The sequence below is a fragment of the Coffea arabica genome, chromosome 8e (genome assembly GCF_036785885.1).
Source record: "Coffea arabica cultivar ET-39 chromosome 8e, Coffea Arabica ET-39 HiFi, whole genome shotgun sequence".
Lineage (NCBI taxonomy): Eukaryota > Viridiplantae > Streptophyta > Magnoliopsida > Gentianales > Rubiaceae > Coffea > Coffea arabica.
This window is the reverse complement of record NC_092324.1, coordinates 48267676-48292563: the sequence shown is the minus strand read 5'-3', so window position 1 is coordinate 48292563 and position 24888 is coordinate 48267676. Positions and strand designations below refer to the sequence as shown.

General features: G+C 37.9%; 4 protein-coding genes and 2 long non-coding RNA genes across 6 annotated transcripts; 4 read left to right on the top strand and 2 right to left on the bottom strand.

The window, feature by feature from the left end:
• The first annotated feature begins 1222 nt into the window (after positions 1-1222).
• On the top strand, positions 1223-3062 carry LOC113704964 (2-oxoglutarate-dependent dioxygenase 21, chloroplastic-like). Its single transcript, XM_027226827.2, has 3 exons — positions 1223-1494; positions 1618-1874; positions 2203-3062. Exons 1-3 carry the CDS (start codon positions 1348-1350, stop codon positions 2765-2767), a joined length of 969 nt encoding a protein of 322 aa, XP_027082628.1. The 5' UTR covers positions 1223-1347; the 3' UTR covers positions 2768-3062.
• A 3384-nt stretch (positions 3063-6446) lies between these two features.
• On the top strand, positions 6447-7980 carry LOC113703103 (2-oxoglutarate-dependent dioxygenase 21, chloroplastic). The gene is made up of 3 exons (XM_027224343.2): positions 6447-6656; positions 6781-7019; positions 7305-7980. Exons 1-3 carry the CDS (start codon positions 6525-6527, stop codon positions 7891-7893), a joined length of 960 nt encoding a protein of 319 aa, XP_027080144.1. The 5' UTR covers positions 6447-6524; the 3' UTR covers positions 7894-7980.
• On the bottom strand, positions 7256-8884 carry LOC140013136 (uncharacterized). The gene is made up of 3 exons (XR_011820207.1): positions 8460-8884; positions 8071-8165; positions 7256-7876 (listed from the first exon to the last, which is right to left on the bottom strand). It is a non-coding gene; the product is annotated as an uncharacterized lncRNA (long non-coding RNA).
• A 1935-nt stretch (positions 8885-10819) lies between these two features.
• LOC140012488 (uncharacterized) lies at positions 10820-12681 on the bottom strand. The gene is made up of 2 exons (XR_011819647.1): positions 12571-12681; positions 10820-11897 (listed from the first exon to the last, which is right to left on the bottom strand). It is a non-coding gene; the product is annotated as an uncharacterized lncRNA (long non-coding RNA).
• On the top strand, positions 12379-14137 carry LOC113705072 (uncharacterized). The gene is made up of 2 exons (XM_027226952.2): positions 12379-13065; positions 13329-14137. Exons 1-2 carry the CDS (start codon positions 12574-12576, stop codon positions 13962-13964), a joined length of 1128 nt encoding a protein of 375 aa, XP_027082753.1. The 5' UTR covers positions 12379-12573; the 3' UTR covers positions 13965-14137.
• Positions 14138-17028: 2891 nt separating this feature from the next.
• On the top strand, positions 17029-21077 carry LOC113703630 (uncharacterized). Its single transcript, XM_027225060.2, has 7 exons — positions 17029-17469; positions 18459-18547; positions 18693-18768; positions 19217-19266; positions 19352-19687; positions 20417-20455; positions 20828-21077. The coding sequence occupies exons 1-7, from the start codon at positions 17307-17309 to the stop codon at positions 21008-21010; spliced, it is 936 nt and encodes a 311-aa protein (XP_027080861.1). The 5' UTR covers positions 17029-17306; the 3' UTR covers positions 21011-21077.
• Positions 21078-24888: the final 3811 nt, after the last annotated feature.

Sequence of the window (24888 nt, the reverse complement as noted above, 5' to 3'; positions counted from 1 at the left end):
AGTAAATTGCGGGAACTAAAAGTTTTATGGTGCAAAGAACAATTTGGAAGTATTTGAGAGGTGCGAAGAGCAATTAACCCTAATTTGTAGTCTTGATTTCCACTTCAAGTTGTTAGATATAATTTTTAGTTACTGTAAATTAATTATATCAACAACTATATTATTGGTTATTGTGAGGCTGGTCTTACTCTTTACGAATTGACAAAATTATACCCAAAAAATAATTTAAGTGCCTTGCTGACGCAGAGGGTCACTCTCCAGATAATTAAGGGAGCATCATTAAGTCATACATGCCCAACTCTTAATACCACGAACCAATATTCTGCTCTCCTTCTTCTTGGAACATATGGTCTACAAGTGGATCTGGAGATCAAGACTGTAAAAGTATTTGGCGTAAGCCTATTGCTAGTTAGATACATCAAGCCTCTATAACCAGGAAAACTAAATACTGTACCACCATACAAATACTTTTTTTTTTTTTTTTTTTGCCACCATACAAATATTGATTGATGGATTCCTCAATTTGCTCCACTCTATCGATGGGTTTTATTGTAGGAATCTTTTCTCCGTTGCTCCGTTTGCTCTTTCACTGTAGTTGTACATGAAGTAATTACACCCATACATATCTAACAATTTCAAGAAAAAAAGCAGGAAAAGAGCCAGATTGAGGATTAGGGATGGCTTTTATTCCTGCATTTCCAAACGATATTCACCACTTAATTAAAGGCCATGACCACTAAACCCGCTTTAATAATAGTTGGAAGTTAATGGTAGGATTTAATCAGGTGCATGCCGATTCCATTGAACCGCTCCTTGAACTTGGTTTCGTTTCATGTTTTGGTACAATTTTTGTGGCCTTGAAACTCTTTAGTAAGGTATGGAAAAGGAAACTAACTTCTGTAACCCTAGAGTCTGCATGCTCATACATGTCAAACAAGCATAGATTTACAGATGACCACATGAGGGTTAGACTTGCATGGACAAGTAAAGGTAGGACTGCAACTTTGATCTTTTCATACATAGAAAAGATAAAACTTCATTAATTAATCATTCTTTAAGCGCCACAAACAACCAATGTGAACAAGTGTAATTGGAATCTGATCATGTTAACCTTTCTGGCATAAAGTTAACTTGCAAAATGACCAAGTCGTGGATATACATGTATTTTATATAATCATGCAGTCATTTTATGTGATAATCGAAGTCAACTACAAATCATAGATAAGCAATCCTACTAGTTGGCCTCCAACAACACAAACAACTGCCTTCCTTTGCCTTCACATTTCTTCCAAAATCTGCAGCAAACAACTACATTACAATCCTAATCAATTTTGGGAGGAAAAGATTATGAGTTCAATCAGTGATCATAATCCAATTCATGCCATGAAAGTGCCCATAATTGACCTCTCCCACCTAAGCCGCCAAGATTTTTATGAAAAATCTTTGGTCATCAAGGAGATTCATGAAGCTTGCCAAAACTCTGGCGTTTTTCATGTACAAATCTCTTTCAAACATGCTTATTTTTGGCAGGAGATGCATGCATTTTTTTGAGTTAGAACATTTCCTGATTTTGATTTTCTTGATTTACCCACATTTCTGAATTACATATCTTTCCAGGTTATTAATCATGGAATACCCAAGTCAGTCATCGATGAAGCCTTAGAAGTGAACCAAAAGTTCTTTGACTTGCCCGGTATTATGAAGGAGGAGATTTTGGAGCTTGGTTCTAGGGACCCTTTCAGCCCAGTAAAGTTAGCTAGGTTTCAACACAGTGCCCTTGGCAGTGACCTACTCCAGAGAGATGTGCTGAGGCTTCAAGCCTATCCTTTTGAGGATTTTGTTGATTTATGGCCTAAGCATCCGGCTGATTACAGGTACAACAATTCTCTATATATTTCATTCAGTATTATTTGAACTACACTGGAATCCCTTTTAAATTCAACGTATCCAAAGCCAAAGCTCTGGTTTTTGTATGTAGAATCCAATTTAAATTTTATAAATATGTGAAGTTTTAATTGACCGAGAAAAAAATGTTGGATTGGTTGTATCCACCTTTCTTCTTTCAACATAAAGGTCTGAATTTCGTTGTCCCCACTCCGTGATCTCATCGTCATCTGGCTATTTGTCAACAAAAAAAAAAAAAAAAAAATCTAGCTCAATTTACCGTGGTGTTTGATTGTAAATCAATACAAACTACACCAGGGAAAAGATGGGGAGGTACACAGCTGAAATAAAGAAACTGGCCATTCAAGTTTTTGTAGCCATCATGGAAAGCCTAAACTTGGATGCAACATACCTCAAAGAAAATTTCGAGAAAGGGATGCAACTTGTTGCTACAAACAGCTATCCATCAAAGTCAATATCGGACATAAAAATAGGTACGCCCCCACATACCGATTTCGGCATCATCACCATTCTGGTGCAAACTGCTCCAGGTCTTCAAGTCATGGACAGCCTCGATGGAACATGGAAAGATGCTCCTAAACTTGAAGGTTCCCTTCAAGTCTTTGTTGGAGATCTTCTGGAGGTGTTAAGCAATGGAATGTACAAGAGTGTAATGCATCAGGTCATTGTACCCAGCACCAACAAAACTAGGATGTCTATTGCCAGTTTCCATAGTTTTGAATTTGATGAGATAGTTGAGCCTGCTAAAAAATTGGTTGACGAAGAAGGGGTGAAAAGGTACAGGGGATGCAGCTCAAAAGAACTTCTCAAACTTATCTTCTCTAGAGCCTTAGATCGTCCTATTGATGCACTTCAAATCTGAGTGTGACAAGTCTTATGGTTCAAAGTGCGAAGAACCTAATTTACATGGTTTTAATATGAAGAACTATAATTAATTTTCTTGGCTTGTGTTGCTATACAGTTCGATAGAAATAAAATGCTGGATAGATCAAAATTGAAGTGTATAAGGTCATAGGCCGTGCTTGATTCCAGTTTTGAACTTCATTGTCGACCTTTTCATGTTTTTCCATTAATTCTGGAGTTTCAATTCTTTACTATCAAGTAGAATCTCAGATGCATAGATTTTTTTTTTTTTTTTTTTTTTTAAAAAAAAAGGATACCATCCCTTAATATATTAAAAACCGAGAAAAAAATACATCAAATTAGAGGGGGGCCAAACCTGACCTCTGTTAAAGAAAAAGAAACATGTAATGATGGAAAATAAACACACATATAAAGGAATTGTAAAGACATAACAGATCAATCCAAAGAAATCATCCACACGAGGGTGCTCCACATTTGTGTGACTGCGAGTGAGCATTGGAATTTGGTTTGAGATCTTGACGTGTTTGCATTGTTTTACCTTTTTTTGAAAGCTGTTTCCTCGCTTTCTTTGAAATCACTTGGGTAAATTGCTGTTGTACTAGATTCTGGTCTTGATCTTTGTGTTTGTCGTGTTGTGAATCGTCTTCTTCTTCTTCTTTTTTGTCGTTATTGCATATTATACTTGAACGAATAAAACTAATTTGATGTGGTCGGGGAAGTGTACCATGTAATTTTTCCCATTTAACCTCTTCGAACACATCTTTGAAAGCTGGCACTGGATTTTGAGGCACCGTGGTTTTCGTTTCTGTTCTTGTACTTGTACTTGGAACCACAAAGAGTGGTAAGGCAATGTCGGGGTCAGTGGTGTCGACCTTTTGATGATTATCGTCTCCCAAATTCTGCTTCTCAAAAGCTTGGGACCCATCACTTTTATTCCAATTAGAATTTTCAGCATTTTGATTTCTAATTGAAGTATTGTCGGCCATTTGCTGCTGACCATCTCCCAATATTTGCTCCACTAGAATATGGGACTCCTCACAATCATTTCCAGCAATGTGATCGCATGGTCCCTCCCTTTGGTCAACAACAACGAACTTTGCTTTTCCGTGCTTGACAGCTTTTTCGTTGCAGTTTTGCCCTGGCACAGCAGCCCCCTCTATGGGCTCCATCATGCCTGGGCCTGCTACCACGTTCAGCTCCACCAGCGCCAATTCTCCAGTATTAGCAGTCCCTTCCAGCTCTTCCTCTGGTTCGCCAATCGCGCGGTCAGCCATAGCGTGAAGAACGGCATCAGCAGCAGCCTCTATCCCCTTCTCCACAAGCACAACCGTAGACCCTCCAAGCTGGTTCAGTAAGCACGATGCATCTCCCACAGCAGTAGTAGGGGTGTCAACGTGCAGTGACCCCTCGGAAAGGCTCTTACCCGAATTCTGTGTCGCACCAGATTTCACCCCATCTCCTTCACTCACCCCCCTTCGCTCCTCATCCTCTGTACGCTGCGTGTTAGCTGGTGAGGAGCGACCCTTTGCGCCCATCACCCCTGTGACCAGATCCTCCTGCGTCTTGTGCAAGCGCAAATCAGGGTGCTTCACACGGCAATGATTCTCGCCATGCCCTTGACGATAGCAGTGGCTGCAATAATTAGGGAGGTTCTCAGGGATAAGAACCTGCCAAAAACCATCCCCATCTCCCATATCGACCCACACCCTCGACGGAATCGATTTGAGCAGATCCACCTCAACACATACCCGCGCCACATTCGGTCGCGAAAACGAAGACGTAGCCGCATCCACGAATAGCGGCGTTCCCAAGCAGGAGACAAGATGAAATAGACATGGCTTAGCAAATAAGTGAATTGGGAGTTTGGGCAATCTAAACCAGACGGGAGCAAGGGAAGACTCTCTGTTCACATGGAACTTAGATGTCCACTTAAAAACCCTCATGGGGGATCCATTCACATACCACAAACTTCGTCCCCAAACGCGAAGGAAATCCGCTTCACACTGAAATTTCAGTAACACATGCCTATCATCTAACAATCCCACAGTCGCCGTATCCTTCAAATCAAGAGTCGACAAGAATTTCCTCAGGTCAGGCAGCAGCGGCCGTCCCTTAGAGAACTTCCCAACCAAAGTGTAGCGGAATGGAGCAGCAACCACTGCTATGTCAGCCGCACTGAAGACCACCGCAGGCTCTCCACGGTGTGTTGTCATCCTCGCTTGAACTTGCACTACCTCGGACGTCGGTTGTGGCTCAAACAACGCAGAGAAGGCCTTCTTCCTAAAGGGGGAGGAAGAGGCCGACAGCCCCCCACCCCCACTCAGATGCATAGATGGTACCCATAGAATTGAATTATATAGTGAAGGGTCATCCGTTAATCATCCTTCCTCTCACGGAACAGAATAGAAAATGTCAGCTTTCTTGTTCGGAGACTGAATGCTTGTTAGGCTCTTAGCTCGCTGCTGTTGAACAAGTGTACGTAATTGACAGATAGGAAAAAAGTTAGGTTTGGACCCAATATAGGCCGATCATTAAGTTGTTAAATTTCGATTTTAATAAATTATACACTGGATATTTTCATACACAAATTAAATAAGCTTTATGAATGATGACCATCTACAAGCACTCAAGAACCATGTTTTTATTTCTGGAAAATGGGGTTTTTTTTGCACAGGTTGCTTCAGTACTAATTTCTAGATGAAAAAATGACAGTCTGATTCAAAGGCTAAAATTGAAATTTTATCCGAGTAACAGTTTTCAAGGCCAAGCCATTCAAGCGTCATCATCTTGAGAAGAAGAATTACTGTAGCACTTCTTTTGAGAGTTTTTAGAAAATAATTACCGTAAAACTTTTGTTAAGATGTGATATATTTAAAATAAAAAGATGATTAGAAAATGTGAGAAAAAATACTCGCAAAAATGTAACCTTTTTTCTTTCGTTGCAAAAAATGCAATCTGAACGAGGCCTTGAAGTATTTACATCTCCAATCCATGGTTCCCTAACTTATCTTTGGGTCAAGAAAGTTGTCTTGAATGATTAAAACTAGATTAGACATATTGGTCTGATTCTCAACAGTGTGAACATCAAGAATAATGGCAAGAACCTTTTCAGATCCAATGGACTTTCTATTATCTTAAGCTGGAGTCTCGAATCATCTTTGTGCTATCATCTACTTAATATGATACATATTTACCGGCTCTGAGCAGTGAACTAATGATCGATGCAGTCTTGATCCTGAATTAAGAACAAACTAATATGCAATATTTCACTCGTTTGGCCTGCTAGACGTGGTAATCATTAACCAATGGCTGCTGCTTGCTTAGCCCGGAAAATAATGTTATATTGCAATTTAACAACTCCCCGAGTAAGTTTAAGCAGCAAGATTTGTGGGTGTAAATCATAATTTTTTTTTTTGGGTTTGGATAAAACATCATAATTTTATTAAAATCTGCACTAATGATAGAAATTATATCATCAAATATACACAAATATCTAAAAAACAGACTTAAAAAACCATATAATTGTTAACATAGGCTTAGATAAATTTTGATTGAACAAGTTAGATGTTGATTTCAAATAGGTAGAACGTATTCTCTATTCATACGCTCACAACCAAAAAAAAAATTTCAATTATTTGGCCCACCATCCATTTCAAGATCAACCTTCTTTGAATAAAGCCACTTAACGAAAGTGTTGCCACTTCTTATTATAAAGTCCCATAATCTCATAGTTGCATCTTAGTGCCCATTGCAGCATGGGTTCATCTACTGATTATAATATGCTAGTGCCCATAATCGACCTCTCCCTACTGCAAAAAGATCATCAAACTAGGTCACTTGTCATCAATCAAATCCGTGAATCTTGCAGAACTGCTGGTATCTTCGCTGTAATTTCTCAGAACTGCATGCTTTCAATCTACTTTGGTACAAAATAGTAAGTATTTGGATATGTATTAGCATGATTGAAGCATTTTTTCCCCCTTAATTTGCTTGCTTTCGTTCGATTATCAGGTTATAAATCATGGCATACCTGAGACCATTGCAGAAGAAGCTTTGACCGTGAACAAAAACTTCTTTAACTTGCCCCTGAAGATCAAGGAGGAATTCTTTTCTCCTGACATGTATAAACCGGTTAAATATGGTACAAATCAAGGCGGAGCTCACGGCATCTTGTGGGAATATTTGAAGCTGTATTCCCATCCTTTTGAAAAATTGGTGGATCTATGGCCTAAAAGTCCACCTGATTACAGGTACATCTTTGGGTTTTACTATATTTTTCACCAGTCAATAAAGAAGCTATCTTGATGAAGGATGAACTGAATAGGAACGTAGCAGATTGTGATAATATTGTATACTCTGTGCAATTAAAATTGTCATCTTTGTGAATAGAATTTCTTTTACGTGCAAGTTTTTTGGGATAATATATACTAAGCTTTCTGCCAGAACCTGTGTAAAAATCTTGAATTGCAGTAAAAGGCAAGTCAAATTTCATCTAAAAATAATTATTGATTCCTACAGTTGTACTTCTATAACAGGGAAATAATGGGAAACTGCACAATGGAGATGAGGAAATTATCAATTCAGATATGTGGAGCTATGATGGAAAGCTTGGATTTGGAGGCAACATATTTGAAAGCAGAAATTGAAAAAGGCGTGCAAATGGTTGCGATAAATAGCTATTCACCAATTTCTGGATCAAACATGAAGATAATAGGTGCATCCCAACATTCAGATTTTAGCGTCATCACTCTTCTTCTGCAGAGTTCTTTAGGTCTTCAAGTCATGGACAAAAATGATAAGAAGTGGAAATCTGTTCCTGTGATTAAAGGGGCTTTACTAGTCCTTGTTGGAGATCTTTGGGAGGTATTGAGCAATGGTGAATACAAAGCCGTCTTGCATCGAGCAATCCGAACTTCTGGGAATGAAACTAGACTTTCTATAGCCAGTTTCCAGAGTTTGGAAATGGATGAGATCCTTGAGCCTGCTATGAAACTTGTGAACGAAGACCATCCTGAACAATATAGGGGCTGCTGCTTAAGAGATTATCTCAAGCATCGTGCTTCTGGAGAATCAAAGCCCTTCGTTGAAACAGTTAAGATCATCAATTCTGCAACAATACAATGAAATTATGTCTGAGGACAAGCTCATTTGACATCATGATTTTCTTTTGTCCTTTTGATGACAATTTTTTATGAAATGTTCTTCAACTAAGCTATCCGCTGGAGATACTTGAAAATATGAATGTCACATTATCAAATTAGAACACTGGTATCCAAAAAAATAAATTGAGTCGTTCCTTACAAATTTTAAATGGATGGCTCAAATCAAACAGATATATTACGATAGATTTGGGCCGTCAACTGGGTGACAGACAATCCGGCTCCAAACTTGAAAACCTGAGAAATGAAATACAAATGATTAATGCGCTGCTACAGTAATTTCCAACAATGTTCTGACCAACTCGGATCCAAATCAGGTTCTGCATTCGCATACTGACTCAAGTTGACTACAAAGTACCAAGGTTATATCAACTGGACATTGGCAAGGTAATATACAACTCGCTAAACAAAGCCCCTTTCATGACCCATTGATTTTATCTGACTCATTTAATTCAAACTCTATAACTTTCTTGTCTATTCAACTACTAGGGACAATTCAAAAGAAGTTCGATAAATGATGAGGGCATTTACCCTAGTTTTGCATGCTTTGGTGGATTTTTGCTGCTTGCAGGTTCCTTTCGCTTTGTATTGTTTTAGTTCGCAAAAGAAGACCAAAAAAAACAGAGGAATTTTTCAACAAAAGGAAGTACTTGCAACACTGACCAAGGACAGAACAGTTTCAGTCGCAAAGTAGGTGACTGCAGCTTCAATCAGCAGAACTACAGCAATAACAGTGAAGCTAAGCAGCAAATGTGCAACAGCCATCTCCTTTATACTACTAGGATTATCGGTGAAATGGAATGTAGGATGTGGGATCCGAGCCATGATCAAAAGGAGCTGAATCAGCCTGACAACAAAGCACCACCGCTTACTTTTATACCAGCATTATCGGTGCAAAGTGCCACGTAGGAATCCAAGCTAAGATTAGGAAAAGCAGAACGGGTCTAACAACAGAGCACCACCGCACCGCACCGCTCCATTAATATATGTATATTTGTAAATCGTAGAGATATAAACAGATAGAATGGTCATTCAGGCATGCTGATGAAATGATGAAGAAGCCAATGCTTCTTATGGTCTAACCATTTTGCATCGAAGGGCAGAAACGAATATCAGGGATACTATGGTAAAAAATCAGCTCATGAGTAAGTAAATCACAGCCATGCAATCATCCGCCACCAGCTTCGCATGGCCAAATGATGTTGTGCAATTCCACAAATGGCCACCGACGGAAGGTGCCAACAGGGGAGGCTACGAAATCTGCTGTTCTTTTTATACTTCTTAGGATATAGCTCATGATGGGGATAAAACCAAGAAAGACGCAGACTTACGTATATTCCTCGAATTCGGAGGGTTAGGAATATAGGAGGTGGTGGTGGTAAACCAGAATTGAATTATTAAGATTCTTTTCTTAAATCCCTTTTGGGAAAGTAGTCGGGTAATTAAGGTGTCTGGTCCACTACACTAGCAAAGAAAAGTTCTAAAATGGGGATATCCCTCCCTGACTTTAACATATAACTTGAGGAATGTACTGGATAGAGTTGTTAGAAAGCCTACAATAATATGATGTATATGATTTTACCCCATTCTAGTTAAATTGGTGCTCTCATGTTATAAACCACCACATTAAGGGTGTGGTGTGACTGACTCTAGATTAAGTATACATCAATTGATTTTATAGATCCCTTGAATATTGTATTGGCGTAACAGGGAGAAGATGGAAAGGTTTGCAATGGAGACGAAGAGACTAGGCATTGAATTAGTGGGAGCAATAATGGAAAGCTTAAAAGATGGTGTTAAGCAATGGCAAGTACAAGTCTGTCTTGCATCGTGTAATCCAAGAATCTAGCAATGAAACTAGGCTTTCTATAGCTAGTTTCCTGAGTTTGGGAATGGATGAAGTTCTTGAGCCTGCTATTGAATTGGTGGATGAAGACCATCGGAAAAAATACAAGGGGAGCACTTTAAGAGATTTCCTCAAGCATCTTGCTTCTGGGGAATCAAAGCCTTTCATTGAGACACTAAAAATAACTTCTGGAACAGTAGAAGAATGAGATGTCATTTGATCATTCAATGAATGCGGTATTCAACGTAGGGAAAATTCATCATCATCTAGGTTGCAGATGCATAATGCATTAGTATTGGTGTAGTTGAGGAATACTCTGATACAAAGTTTCAATCTTCAAATTGTCTAGACATTGTAATATGACAATGCTCCCATTATTCAAGTTGAATGGCTGGAATCTTTGTTGCAAGAATTGAATGCGCATGTATTCTCGGAGGAACAAGAACGCTAAATCCAATTGTTCAGATTGATCTACGTACATTTTCTGGATTCTTCAAGTGGGAAGAGGATTTAGGAAATAGCTAGCTGGATTAGCTCCTAGAATAAGTCAAACGGGCAAAATGAAATTAAAGTTGTGCTGTTGATGACTCGGGAGAATCATCTTAATAGCAGCTTTTAATATGACTCGGAGGAACAAGAACAACGTTTATCACTAGGAATAGAAAATGAGGGAATGATTTTCTACTAGACCATAGAATTTCCCTTCTTTTTGTATGATTACACCAACGTACACCTAATATTGAGCCGGGCAGGGCGCTTATTGAAATTTGTGGTCCTTTATACTACAGAACCCTTTGGGCAAAAGTGCCAAAAACCAGAAGGCTGTTTTTTGGCACTTTTGCCCAAAGGGTTCTTGAAAACTGTAGGAATAAATGGTCCAAATCTTTATTCCTACAGTTTTCACGAAAGATAACTTACAGAAATTAAGTTTTTTTTTTTTGGTGCTAATGTACCGCAGGGATATAAATTAGGAATTAGGCCTCTATTCCAATATGTTTGTTGCTCTTCAGAAATCCAATTTTTTTTTTTTTGATAATAAAACATATTTCATTAAAGGATTACTGGAAATCGTCCAGCACAATTAATATACATTGCTGCCCTGATAGCAGATAAACATGCACTAAAATTATAGATCTGCAATTTAACAAATACATAAGATTTGAGAAATTAAGAACAGATCTAAATAGTACCATAAATTTGAAAAACATTCCATCATAGAATAAGTCGCCGAAGCTCTCTTTGTGCATGTTGTAATCGTCTAATCAACAGTTGTAAGGTCCAATAAGAATGATGAGATCTACCGAGATAGATCCAAATCTGAAATATTCCCTTAGATCTGCTATCCAACTGGTTCAAGTTCAAAACTGAAAATGAGATCTGATGAGAAGAGTGAAGAAATTTTAGATCTAACATATAGATCTAAAAAAACTCCAAGATTTGAGAAAATAAAGAACAAAAAACTAAAAATAAACTCTCACTAAGATAGTTTAGGAGAGACGAAAACTCTCAATAGGACACCTTAGGAGAGAAGAAAACTCTCACTAGGATACCCTAGGAGAGACTTTATTGAAAGAATAACAAAGGACAAAGGAAGAGGAAGGGAGACCTTGGCTCAAGGCCAAGATCTCCCTCCTATGGAGGAGGAAGAGTAGAGGAGGAAACCTAGAGAGCAGGAAGATAATCTAGTTTGCAGTTGGAAATGTCCTTCCCTCTCATCATCTAAAGAAATGGATAAGAGTTAGTTTATCGTAGGGAAAAATATTAGGATTAGTTATAGTATATGAAATCCAACTTTTTAGTAAGTGCTATGCTTGTAATTTTTGTACTTCTCTTTCCCCAATAACAGTTGAATTTATAGTGTGCGAGACTTAAATGCCTAGCCTTAATTCTTTAGGTCTCAACTCTGAAGAGGAAGGCCAGGACAGCGAGTTACATTAGTAATATAAAATCTTGCCTTTGATTGTTGGCAAATGCCTCCTTTTCTATGTTGTCAAGCATCCAAATGCTTTTCCTGAGAAACTGGCCATGTCCATGCACCTTCAAGACAATCAAGAGCCAACTACTGGGGGGCCTTCCTAGCCACTTGCCCCGTCACTCTCCGCCGGCGCCGCCCCTATGAAATCCTAAGAGTGAACAAATTACCGAGTTTTTCAATTCTGGCAAGGGATTGACAACAATTTCAGTAAGTTCCGGTTGAGTTTTTTTAAAATAAAATAAAATAAAATAAAATAAAGCGTCATATTTTCAATAAATCTGTACTAATGACAGAAATTATATCAATCATGCGACTACCGTGATAGAGTTAAGTATGGCACCCCTATGATAGAATCACCGGAAATTTTTCTAATTTACATGCCCTGGAGGCCATTGTTTTAAATGCCAACCACCCGACTGAAAGAATTTTGTCCCACCGCGTGAAAACAAATGTATAATCTTCAGGAACAGGGGCCGGGGCTGGTGTTTATGGAAATCTTATGAGACCAATAAATTAGGACTATGACAGATTAGCTGTGATCTGTTACCAAATTTTATGTACTAGCAAATAAATTTTTCCTTTCTTTGTATAAGTACTAATTATGGAAGTTAGGTGTAGCGGCACAACCATCCTACAAACACCTCAGTAGGAAATTGACGCCTATTTGGAGTATTCAAATCTATCATACGAAAATCTGGCAAACAGTCCTTATAAATACCAACTTCTTCTGTAATTAATTGAGTGTCAACTAGTTCTTGAAATTTCTACCCAAAAAAGAAAAAGAGAGAGAGAGAAGTCATTGAAATATTGCTAGTAATTACCAAATGGCAGCGTGCAATGGCAATGGTCCCTTTTGCTCCAAGTTGGAGTTTCATGCTATCCAGACTGTGATGCCAGTCAAGCCAACTGATCCGAGAAAATCCACTCGAGTTTGTCTTTCTGGGAATCCCATTTCAGGGATATTCTCCAGGTGCTTTAACGTTCTTCTGTGCTACCAAAAGGTAGCCTCAGAAGAGGAGGATTCGGGGATAGCTTCTGGCTCCCTAGTTGCAGGATGGATCAGGGAGTCACTGGGATGGGCATTATCAGAGCAGCCAATGCTTGCCGGAAGGCTAAGGAGAAATCAAGATGTTGAAGGAGAGTTGGAGATGGTGTCAAATGATTCAGGAGTTAGACTGATTGAGGCACAGCTTGCCATGACCTTATCAGAGTTTCTTGATTTGAAGGATGAGAAAAAAGCAGAAGCTGAACTTGTCTTTTGGGAGGGTTTGGATCATGAACAAAATCCTCAATTTTCCCCTTTGTTTTATGTCCAGGTTAGCAAGTATACAGACTAAAAATTGGATTACTATACTTCTTGACTAGAACTGACCAATGATTAAGTCTCATGCATGATAAACTGATAGTTCACACTAAGGCGTTGAGGAATCATTCATCATTTGGTAAACTTTTTAAATTTGGGATTTGTTTGTTCTGGGTATTAGCGGTGTCATAGGTGAAGATAATGTAAAATATATCTGATCTTCAGGTGAAAGGATCTAAGCAGTATCTTCATTTTTTTCTTTTAAATATGTTTTAGGTAACCAGCTTCAAATGTGGGGGATACTCTATTGGGATTAGTTGCAGCCTTCTTCTGGTTGATCCTGTTGCTATGACAAGTTTTTTGAAGAGATGGAGAGATATTCACGTTGAAATGGTTTCAAGAACTGATGTGCCCAAAATACCAATATTTTACCGACCCAATCTCAGGAACCCTGGCCCTTTCCCAGGTCTATCAATTGGCTCAAGCAAAAAAGCATATGCTGCCAAAACTATGATCTTCACCATTGCCAACGAAGTTCTGGATTTGGACAGTGAAATCCACAACAAATTTGCAGCAGCATGCATTGATGAGGCAGAGTACAAGCTTGGCTATAAAACAGCTCCAAGCTTAAATTTCTCCTTCTTGGTGAAAGAACCATCAGAAGAAGTTAATGTAAGAAACTTTACGAGAGAAGGGTTGGTTCAAAAACCATCCACAACTGTGAATGGAATTCACACTTGTTCAACTTGGGATGACTTAGGGGTTACAGAAATCTGGTTTGAAGAAGGAAACAGGCCTGCTCATGTATCATGCTGGATCAACTCTGTGCCTGATGAAGCTTTGGTCGTGATTATTCCATCTCCAGAAAAAGATGGCTCAGGAATGAAAATTGTAGTTACACTTCCCCATTAAAGATTTTTCTTATAGCTTCCCTGATGCTTTTTAATATTAAGAGTTTAATAGATCTTTTGATTATGTATTGAATGAGTCAGTCATAAACACTGGACTTGTTTCTTCTACATGGATCATCTTATAGTTGTTACACTTCTTTTATTAAAGCATTTATTAGCAAGATTCATATGTTAGTTGAGATTTTCAACTTTCCAACTAACACCTATTTTCACTTACAAGAAGACATTTGAAAACTATTCCCCACACACACACTTAGCCTTCTCTGATTGGTTTGAGCAATTTAGGCTTTGTTTGAATTGCATTTTTTTGGATTTTTTCGTAAAATAATTACTGTAACGATTTGATATATGTGAGGTAAAAAGGTGATTAGAAAATATATTTACGAAAAGCGTAGCAAGCTACATGAAAAATTGCTGTCCGAACAAGACCTCAGTACTCTAATAAATTGGCCAACTAGGGATCTTTACTCCTGATGTAATTAGTAATTACCCCAATTCAAGCAAAATCTTTCTTGATGGCAAGCTACATGAACACTTGGGCCCGCTGTTGGATTTGAATGGAGTTTTCTAACTTGTAATAAATGGTCTGTGCTGGCTTCCACGGCTCTACGTACTAACTAGTAACTATACAATTCAATGAGTTACGTCGGCTCAGTATCAAAAAGGAGTATCTTACTCATGTCTCATGAATTATTGCGTCCTTCAATCCATCGAGATGGTGTTACTAAGGCCCGGTTTGGATTACAATTTTTAGGAGTTTGGATAGAAAAAATACTTGTAGACAGGGTCACGTATGAACTGCACTTTTTAGGAGTTTTTTCCTTGTGTTTGAAGAAAAAATGTAATAGCGACGTAATATATATGAAAGATAATTGAAAAATATATATATATAATATTTTTAAAAATTCTCCCCAAAAACTCGCAATCTAAACAAGTTCTAACTATATTACAAACAAGGGAGCCAATCATGGGTAATCGAATAACTAAAGAACTAGAAAATGCCTTTACTATGATTGGATGGCCATTATTTGCAAATATTATTATGCTTACATGATAAATATATTGTTTAATTATTTTTTGATCTTTTAACTAAATTTTCATTTCATATACATGACATTACCAAAAAAAATATTACAGTATTATTTCAAATAATCTAATATCCAAATGTTTCATTCAGATTTACAATGCAGGGAAGAGAGACTTGAAGTTTTCTTGGTGGAATTGTCTTGTCCAACTAGTAAAGCCTAGAAGATTTGTTGGTGGGCCTGGGAAAATCTTTTGGCAAAATTGGGTAATATGGGTGAATCGTGTCCTCACCATTGATACCTTTCTCGCGTTTTAGGCTAAGACGAAGCTTCTGCATCCTTCAAAGGAAAGTTAATTTTTGACCAATACTAATTGCCAATTGTCTGCATAAAAAATGGCAAACACTTGAGTAGACTCAATCTATACAGACTGTGTGCCCTATGTTTTGTCCCCAACCGTTTTGGTCATTTTCAACAACGCGTAACTTTGGTTATACACGGCGTAACTTTGTTTGCACAACGTGTAACTTTAGTACAAAATTTTACGAGCCCCACACATGATGTAAAAATCGATGCACAACTTGTTATCTAAACCGCACAAAATTTTTTGACCAAATCATGGCCATTAATGCTCAGGGACGGTCATTGCCCCATTTCCATGTTTTGTCATGCCATTTTTCACCAACCCAAAAATTGAAGATGTGACAACATTTGAACCACATGATCTGTAAGACTAAGCCTACCCGAGTTTTTGCCTCGAAAAAATTATTCCAACCTCAAAGATCAACTACAAACATGTCCCATGTTATAAACAAGAAGAAATCAGGAGATAGCAAACCACATATCTTAAGGCCTCAATGTTGGACTTTTCTCCCAGATCTGGATAAGACTGTTTTGGGCCTGGTCCATTTGCAACATTTTCTTTCAATAGCCTTTCGCTCCTCCCTGTTTTTTATATTTTCTCTTTTGTACCTAGAGTAGACTGTATTTGGTACGCCAAAGACAGAGTATATAAGGAAGAGCGAATAAATAAAAATTAATTTTATATATATGAATAGTATTTATGCTATTACAGTGATATTGTATATAATGTTAGTGTATAAAATAGTAATAGTGTATACAGTGTTAATATATAAAAGATTAATCTAATAAATACACATAATTTCTTTGCTCTTTCTTATGCCTTTCAATTAATTTCTATTTCATATACATGTTATAGCGAGATACATATGCAATCTCTATAGTTAGCTATTATTCCAAATTATAACAAAGAGATTACAAAAAACAATCAATACTTCTTCGTTTTAATTCTAATGAAACTAAGCATAAATCAATTCAACTCATCTCATGTTGATCCTGCTGAAGTTAACTCTATAATGACTATGGGTATATTTGGATATAAACCCAAATTAATTCCTCCCTCGTTTGCCATCTTGAGTTATATGAGGTTTTATTTTATTTGGATCTAGTCTAGGATAGAAGAGTGTGAATTTTAGAATTTTTTTATTTTTGAAGTAAATCAATATATAAGGTTTTTGTTTTCTATATATCAATAATAGTTTTGATACTAAGATGTTTCTGTTTCTTTACATTTTTTACCCCTTTCCAGAATGAATGTGTTGAGGTTATTGCTACAACTTTATTTAAAAAAAAAAGAAAGAAAAAGTTAAAAGACATTTAAAAGCATATTATCAGGATGGCTATTAAACTTTTAGAATTATCGAATTTTGATCACTAAATTATTTAAAGTTTGGTTTTGGCCACTAAATTATTTAAAATTTAACTTTTGAGTCATCTTGTCAAATTTTATTGTTAATCATGTCTCTTTCTTTTGTCTCGTGATTTGTGCGAACACTCAAATCTGACATAGTTAACGATCAAATCTAGCAGAACGATCTGAAATATAAATTTTAAATAGTTTAATAGCTAAAATCAGATTTTTAATAATTTAGTAACCAAATTTTGGAGATTCTAAAAGTTTAGAACTCATCTGGATAATTCGCTGGACATTTAACTGTGTCTTTTAGAATCACCTCCTCCGAAGTTCTGTGATTTCTCGTATTAAACCCGTTAATTTAACATATCTTTCAAATGTACCCCCTACTCCAGAATCCCAGAGTCGGTCTCGCCAACTCTCTTCCTCTTTACTACTGTCGAATCGCTCTATTCGCAATAAAGAGAAAAAGGTTCATTTCTTGCCCAAAGCAGTCAAATGGGCTTTGAATTCTTGAAGAATCTCTATCCCTTATAGCTTTTCCTGAAGAGAGGGGTAAAAAAACAAAAGGAAAAAGCAAAGGTTTTTGTTCCTTTTTTTCACAATGGAGACCAGTACTGGTAGTAGAAACAGTGGTGGAGTGATTGTTACAAAAGAAAGAATGTTGAAAATAGAGAACCCCTTTTCTTTAAAAGTGGGACAAGTATTTACTGGCTTTGGAATTGGCTGTGGAATCGGTATTGGTGTTGGACGCCCTTTAAACTTAGGTTTGTTATGCAACTTCACATTGTCTGTGTTCCTCATTGTTTGTTATTCAGTTTTTTCTTGACTTATCGAACCCAGAAAAATATGAACTTTTCAGAGTTTTTCGGGCCTAAAGCTGGCAAAGACCATAAATCATGTAAACTGTTTGTTTATAGATATCAACATTAGTTTGTATGTTTCAGTTCTATTGGTCCTTCAAGAACATATATTTAGCATACATTTGAAATGTTTAAGTTGCAAGAAGTAATATTTCAGTATATTTTGTATTCTGTTTTAGAGACTGAGTTATGGCTGAATTTTTTGATTTGCTTACCATTTCTGAAAGCATTGTTTGAGTGATATTGTGTCATTTTGAATATATCCAGCTTTAAGACTGCATTTGTGTTTGTTAGACTTTCTCTGTCAGAATGTGGAAGGCAATGGTATGATGGATGTCAAAGTGGGAAAATATCTTATATGAGTTGGGAAGGATAAATTTGTGCTCTTCTTTCATGAGTGGTTCTTCAGTTTGATTACATGTTTTTGGTGAAGATTTAATGTGTTTGTTGGACGTATATCTGGTTAATGAAATTGTTGCAGGAATTGTTTAAGACATAGCTGTCTTTTTTACTATGCAAATGAGGTGATGTTCACCTTGATAGATTATACCGATGAGGCATTTTACATATTACCTAGAAGAAAAAAGAAATCATTGTGTGCCGATTTTGATGGTTGAGTGGCATCAGACAACAGCTATAGTTAATGTGGTTCATGATGGTTTTTATTCAAACAACTTCGGTTCTGTTCATTTTCTCTAGTTAAATCTTTTTTAGTGTCTTGAAACAACCGATGACAATTCTCTAATTCTTATTTGCAGGAAATGTATCAAATTAAGCTAGTGAGACCAAATAATTATGTGCCACTTCTACTCTTATCAATAAACGAGAACCAAGGAATTGAACCCTGTTACTTATTTCTCTCTCTTTTACCAAGTTCTCATTTCATGCCTCAGGTGCAATACCAATGCTGAACCAAGTTATGGGTGCTGCTAGAGGCGCAACAGATGCTTTTTCTGGGGTTGGAAGGCACGTTAATAGCTCTGTATGTCTTTTAAATCTTCCTTTGAGTCTAATGCTCATAATTAGTATGGCTTGTGTGTTTATGTGTATGATTGAGAAGTATTCCACTCAGGCTTCCTTCATAAACTTGCTTCTTGATTTTTTTTTTTATTTTTTTATTTTTTTAGCTGAGGAAGTTGGGAGCAAAGAACATAGAAGCAGGCATTGGATGTGGAGTAGGCTTTGGCCATGGGTTTGGTGTTGGTAAGGATGGACAAGATGTACAAACTCCAACTAAATTGTTTTAGCTTGGCAAATTCCAAGGTGAAATCTGAGGGTTATAAATACTGCAAATGGATATCTAATCAGCAGAACTGCCTGAGAGAAAAAGGCTATGGGGATGAGCAGGAGCTGCCCCAAAGTTTAAAGATCTTTTTTACGGTGCATGCTTTCTAGCAAAAGTAGATTTTTAAGTGATCATACAAGCTTAGCTCTGGCAAAATCTCTCTCTTCCCCCAACCCCCCCCCCCCCCCAATATAGCTTCTCTTTATTCCTGGACAGTTACTTTTCTTTTTGGTGCTCACAAGTTCAAATACTGAAAAAGTATATTAAGCACTAAATTTCTGGTAAACTAGATTCCTGAAAGAAAGGAATTTAACTTATTTATGTGCTATTGTTTGCACTTCTGAAGCTGTTGTAGCTGCATGACAGGTCTTGCCATGAAGCCAAGTGTGCTGCATCAGCTTCAGTCGTGCCTCATTGTATGTATATAGTGTTATGCTTTTCAGTTTTCACTAATTCCTGCTATGCTTCATTGGTTCGATCTTACACCTAGTTTCCTATCAGCAAACAGTGGCAAATTTAATGATGAGGTTTGGTATAGCTCCGAGCTTGCCTGCTGTCAAAGGTGCTCTTCCAGAGTCATTGCAAGGTGGCCTCAGCATGACGAGCCACAGATCAATTTCAAATCCGCTAGGGACTGTTGCACAAGTAGCAAAGAAAGCCCCTGAGGTCAAGCGTCAAGGATTGCCTGGAGATGCAAGTACAGTTTCTTCTGATGAAACTGAAGCTTACAAAAGTACTCCACTAAATGCATCTTACAGTAGTCAAACAGAGAAGGTCCTCAGCAACTTTTTACAAAATCCTCTTTTGAAAGATGAAGACAGAGAAGTAAATGAGCTGGTATGCTAATTGAACCATGCATCCATGGACCTGTCGTTCCCAATTAACTTCTTTGATATGTATATATTAGCTATTTATCTGATTGTTGCTTGACTTTAAAGCTTAGTTATTGATGATTACAGTGTTGCTTTCATCTTTCTTGGTGCATATTTATGTAAGTTACAGTATTGCTGTTGTCTTTCTTAAAATGGTACCTTTGGCTTGTAAATTCCGTTGGCACTGATATAGCTTTTGCAGAGGAGCTTAACGTTTTGAAAGTTTACAGCTAAGTTAATGAGAATGTGTTTTGAGCATTTAAAGCTTACAGGCTATGCGAACAAGTAAAAATATGGAATTGTAAAGGATGACCTCTAATTATCTCAAGCCCATTTACATGCTGAATTTTGGAATCAACCTAGTCCATCAGTTTTAAGTTGCGAGTATTTTTCCTGAAATGGAGGTCAAGTGTAAGCTTTCACAACTGGAATTTCTGACCGTAAACTGCATCCCTTCTGCTATTACACCTTCAAGCCTGGTCTTCATTCATTATACTGTAATAAATAATCCTAGGAAGAAGAAATGATTTTTTTGCTCTCAATGTCGTGAATATGTTTACACTGTTTTTACAGATATTATTATGCCTGCAGTGATTATTTGTCTACATCATTTTCAATTTGGTTATGTACATATTTACCGACTTGGAGCACAACTTTCTAAAAATGTAGTCTTTGATTTCTTAAAAATTTGCAGGCTGAGCATCTACGCTTGGAGAACAATGTACTTCAGATGGTAATATTTTACTGCTGATCTTTTACTAGCAAATATATGCTGACAGTGATCTAATTGTAGCCCATATTAGATTTTTTAAGGGAACTGTATTTCAGCATAAGTAGCATGACATTCATGGTTTAGAGAAATAAAATGTGTCTTTATTTCCTCTTGAGACTGTATACAGTCTGTTAAAAAGGTTTTGTGATGAAGCTCAGTGTATTTTCCTAAAACCAAGTAGAAAGATTTTGGACCCTTTATTTATACATCAAGAAAATAGTGTGTTATGCATGTATAGGAACTTTGGTGCTAATTTTCTGTGCGGATCAAATGATTCTGTTCCTAGGATATATTTGACGATAATCTAGAAAGTGATGTTCCACATTGATTCAGGTTTTGAGCCATCAGAGAATCATTGAGGGGCTGATGAAGGAAAACGAGAAACTCCACAAGATACTCGTGGAAGACCTGAAAATCTCACCTGAAAAGCTTCAAGCCACCTCCTTGAGTACAAACAGTAGTAAGTCTCCATGTAGTGAGTGTTTCAAGTGCCGTAGAAGACTTAGAAAAAGATAACTAATTACATATGTAACTTGTGATATTCTTATTTTTCATGCAAAATATTTACCTTGGGTATTTCTTACTTCCCGGAATCCATTAATGTTGTTAGCTGAAATATGTTGAGAAAAGCACAGAATTGCACATGTGCGCCAAAGAAGCCACTAATCCTCATGATAGGCTAGTAAATACTCGTCCATGAGTATGTTGTTGGCATTTTAGACTTAGAACAACTTAGACACTTCTCTCCATCCTTCTGTCTTTTCCTCAGAAAATTTTATGTCTCAATAATTTACTCAGGTAGAATGAGCAAAGCAGTACATGGCAGTTAGCGTACAACTTATTTGATTGTACATTGGTATGCAATATGCTTAAGCTGATTCCAACTCATACCTCAGGCATTGGTGTCTGTTCTATCCATAGATCAGAATTTTGATCATTTGAATAGGTGGTTATAATTGCCAATATACTCCATAATGAACCAGGAAAAGTTTGCTGAGGAATTTACTAGACTGGTCTAGGCTTTCCATGGTCTTGGCTGCAAATGATCCCTTGGAATTTGCAGAATTTGAATGCTTACTAATATATGCTTTTGTAAATCTGAGGTCTCTTCAGTGCTTAGATGGTCCAGTACAATAGAATGATGTGATTACTAGATCTTACTGGTTCAGTGAATGATGAGTTGAAGAATCCTTGCCATTAGTTCAAGTGTTCAACCATTCTAACCTGTGGGTCATGACCACGTCCCATGCAAAAAGTTGATAGTGAGGTCCCTGTGTCCAACCCATGTACAAAAGAATATTGTTGGTGGTTGAATTATAAATCCCCCTACTCATTATCCTCCATTCTTTTGGGAGCCTGCTTTACCAAAAATCCTAGAAATTCATCCTTGTCTCAGAAAGGAGTTCACACAGTACGATCCTTTTGATTGCTCCCCCATTGGTGGCAAAATTTTTGAAACTTACCGTATTATATTATTAAGTTTTTGTGTTTCTTCCAAAGATGCATACCAACAGGCTTTATCTGGAAATCATAGTGGAGAGATTTTATGGCCTATTGTAATATCTTTAGAATCTTTGAATTCATTGGGAAAGGGAGAATACGCATTTTGGATCCAACTCAACTTTTTTGTTGGTTTAGCCGGTTTTAGTCCCTCTGGTTCTCAAGTTTGGAGGGATTCAAATCCAAGCTTTGTTGAAACTGAGTTTGTCATTACTGTAAGCTTCGTTTTTAGTGAGTTTGTCATTATTCATCTGGTTTAGCAATCAAGGAACTAATCAACGTGCATGCTTCTACTTGATGAAGCAGATATTTTGAAGTAGAACAAAGTTAATAGATGTGATAGGAACTCCCAACTCATAGGGAGTAATATCACAGGCTGTTGACTTTATGGAATCATCAAAGATGACTAATTGCTTAGCTTTTTGTTGGAAACCGATGCTCCTCTGTCATAGCCACTGCAATTTTAGAAAGATAATGATCACCAAAGATTAAGAATGCCGTGGCATAAGTATCAAATCATTCTTTTTGTGGTTTATACACACAAATTTTGGTTTATACAAGAGTTAAAAAGGCATTTGATTCGACATCATTAGTGTTGTTATGTGCTGTCACATTATCCTAAATCTTTCTAACGACACTTTCACAGCTCGAGGCAAAGGTGGTGGATTTGTACAATTCCACTGACTGCATAGTAACTTTCTCGTGTCAATAGCACTGTAAATAGTAAAATTTGGGGATAACTGAAGGTTATCTTGATTGATCTCCCTCATTCTTTGTTTGTCTGAAATCTTGTTTGAAGTTGTGTAATTGGATTAACTTCTAACCAGCTGTTTCTTGAATGTGTGTGTATGTTTCATGGTGGGGCTGAGAAACCATGTGCAGGTCACCATCCCGGTCGTGTTTCAGTGGTACCAATTTAGCCCCACCTCACCAGCCATTCTGTGCTTATGCCTGAGTTCCACCATCCAAAGCCCATTCCCCTTTAATTTCCACACACGTGAAAACGTCCCAAGGACACCTTCCTATCCTCTGAAAGAGTTATTCTTTGTAGTTTCCTCCACATACTTGTATCCTTCCAGCTAGCAGACAGCAACATTTCCTTCCTTCCCACCAACAATTACACCAGTTCATCATTTCACCTTGCTTCAAGTCCATTTACTCATAAACTTTGGAGGACATTACTTTTTTGGTTAAATTCTCCTCGGTGTAATTTTTTGACGGTTGAAAAGGGTGATATAATTATACATATGGTCAGCTTGCAGCTGCAATCGGACAGGCCGAATTGATGCATGTTTGGAGATATACTTTTAAACATTTTCTCATCTCTCTTGTATTGTAAGATGGTGGACAATGATAAGTGTAGGCTTTTGCACCTGACCTTGGCCTGAAATTGGAACTGCCTTGAATTGTAGTAACTCTTCAGCAATGAGGGCTACTTGTACCGCCTAATTATGCATGCATGACATAATAAATACTGGTAGGTAGTCGAAGCAGAGAGACAATTTACCTTATTAGGCTAACCTAAAATGTTAAAAGAAGAGCTGTAACTCTGTAAAATCTCCAAACCGTCCTGATCTTTGCTCACAAATTACAAATGGAGCTCCAAATTAACCACAAATGAAATCAAAAAAAAAAAATCAAAAGGAAAACAAGAAAAGCTGGAGAGCTCCCAATGAAAAAGAAATACCAGGAAAAGAATACATAAAGCATTATTTAATCTACACAAATGTGAATGGAAATGAATATCGTGGAAACACTGGAGCTTAAAAGAGGAGTGCAACTCCTGCAAAGAGTGTGAGCAAAGCCATGTTACTTCCCTGAACAAATGCACCTGAATCTGGGGAGGAGGGGGTGGTGGTGGTGGAGGGAGCAGGTGCTGGAGATGGTGGAGATGCTGGCCCCATAGGAGCTGGTTGAGAGGCTGGCGTTTCAGGTGCAGGCGCAGGTGGGGAGCTCATGGATGGACTTGGACTCGGAGAAGACGTTGGAGGAGGGGATACCGGAGCCGATGAAATGGTGGGAGCCATGCTGGGAGTAGTGCTGGGAGCAGGAGGAGGGGATACCGGAGCTGATGAAGTGGTGGGAGCCATGCTGGGAGCATGAGGAGGAGGAGGGGATGCCGTAGGAGCCATGCTGGGAGTAGTGCTGGGAGCATGAGGAGGAGGAGAAGGAGGAGGAGGAGGAGGAGGAGGAGGGGATACCGGGGGAGCAATAGTGGGAGTAGTGCTGGGAGCAGCAGGAGGAGGAGGGGATACCGGAGCTGATGAAGTGGGGGGAGCAATGCTGGGAGCAGGAGAGGTTGGCAGAGGAACTGCAACCGTAGGTGGAGGTGTAGCGGAGGTGGAGGGTGGCGCTGCATTTGATGTTGGAGGTAATGATGGCGCTTGAGCAGCTGAAAAACCGACTAAGGCAAGGGATAAGCCTAGCACGAGCATGGCACTTGAGACAGCCATGACTCCTGAGGACTAGAAGCAAATGGTGATCTTACAAAGAGGATAAATGTTGTATTAGACAAGAGAAGCAAAAGGTTTGAGGGACTTGAGGTTTTATATATAGGGAACAGAAGTAGCAAAGTTAAGAAATTATCTCATTGGGCACACCACCGGGTAGTACTAAATGATTTGTGCATTTGGGAGTTCTAGAGAAGGTAGTGGCTGAGCACATCTTATTTACCTCCCATTGTACTCTTAGTCTTACATATAATATAAATGAAAAAAGAAACCGAATTCTAGTAAGGAAAAAGGGATTAAAAAGTTTGATGCCTCTAGTCTAGAGGATTCCTTTTCTTTTTCCTGCGGCGCCTGGTCTGGGGCCGTAGGGGATTAGTCGGGCTCCGTAAGGATTGATCCGGACATTCCTGTGTCGACAAAAAAAAAAAAAAAAAAAAAAGAGAT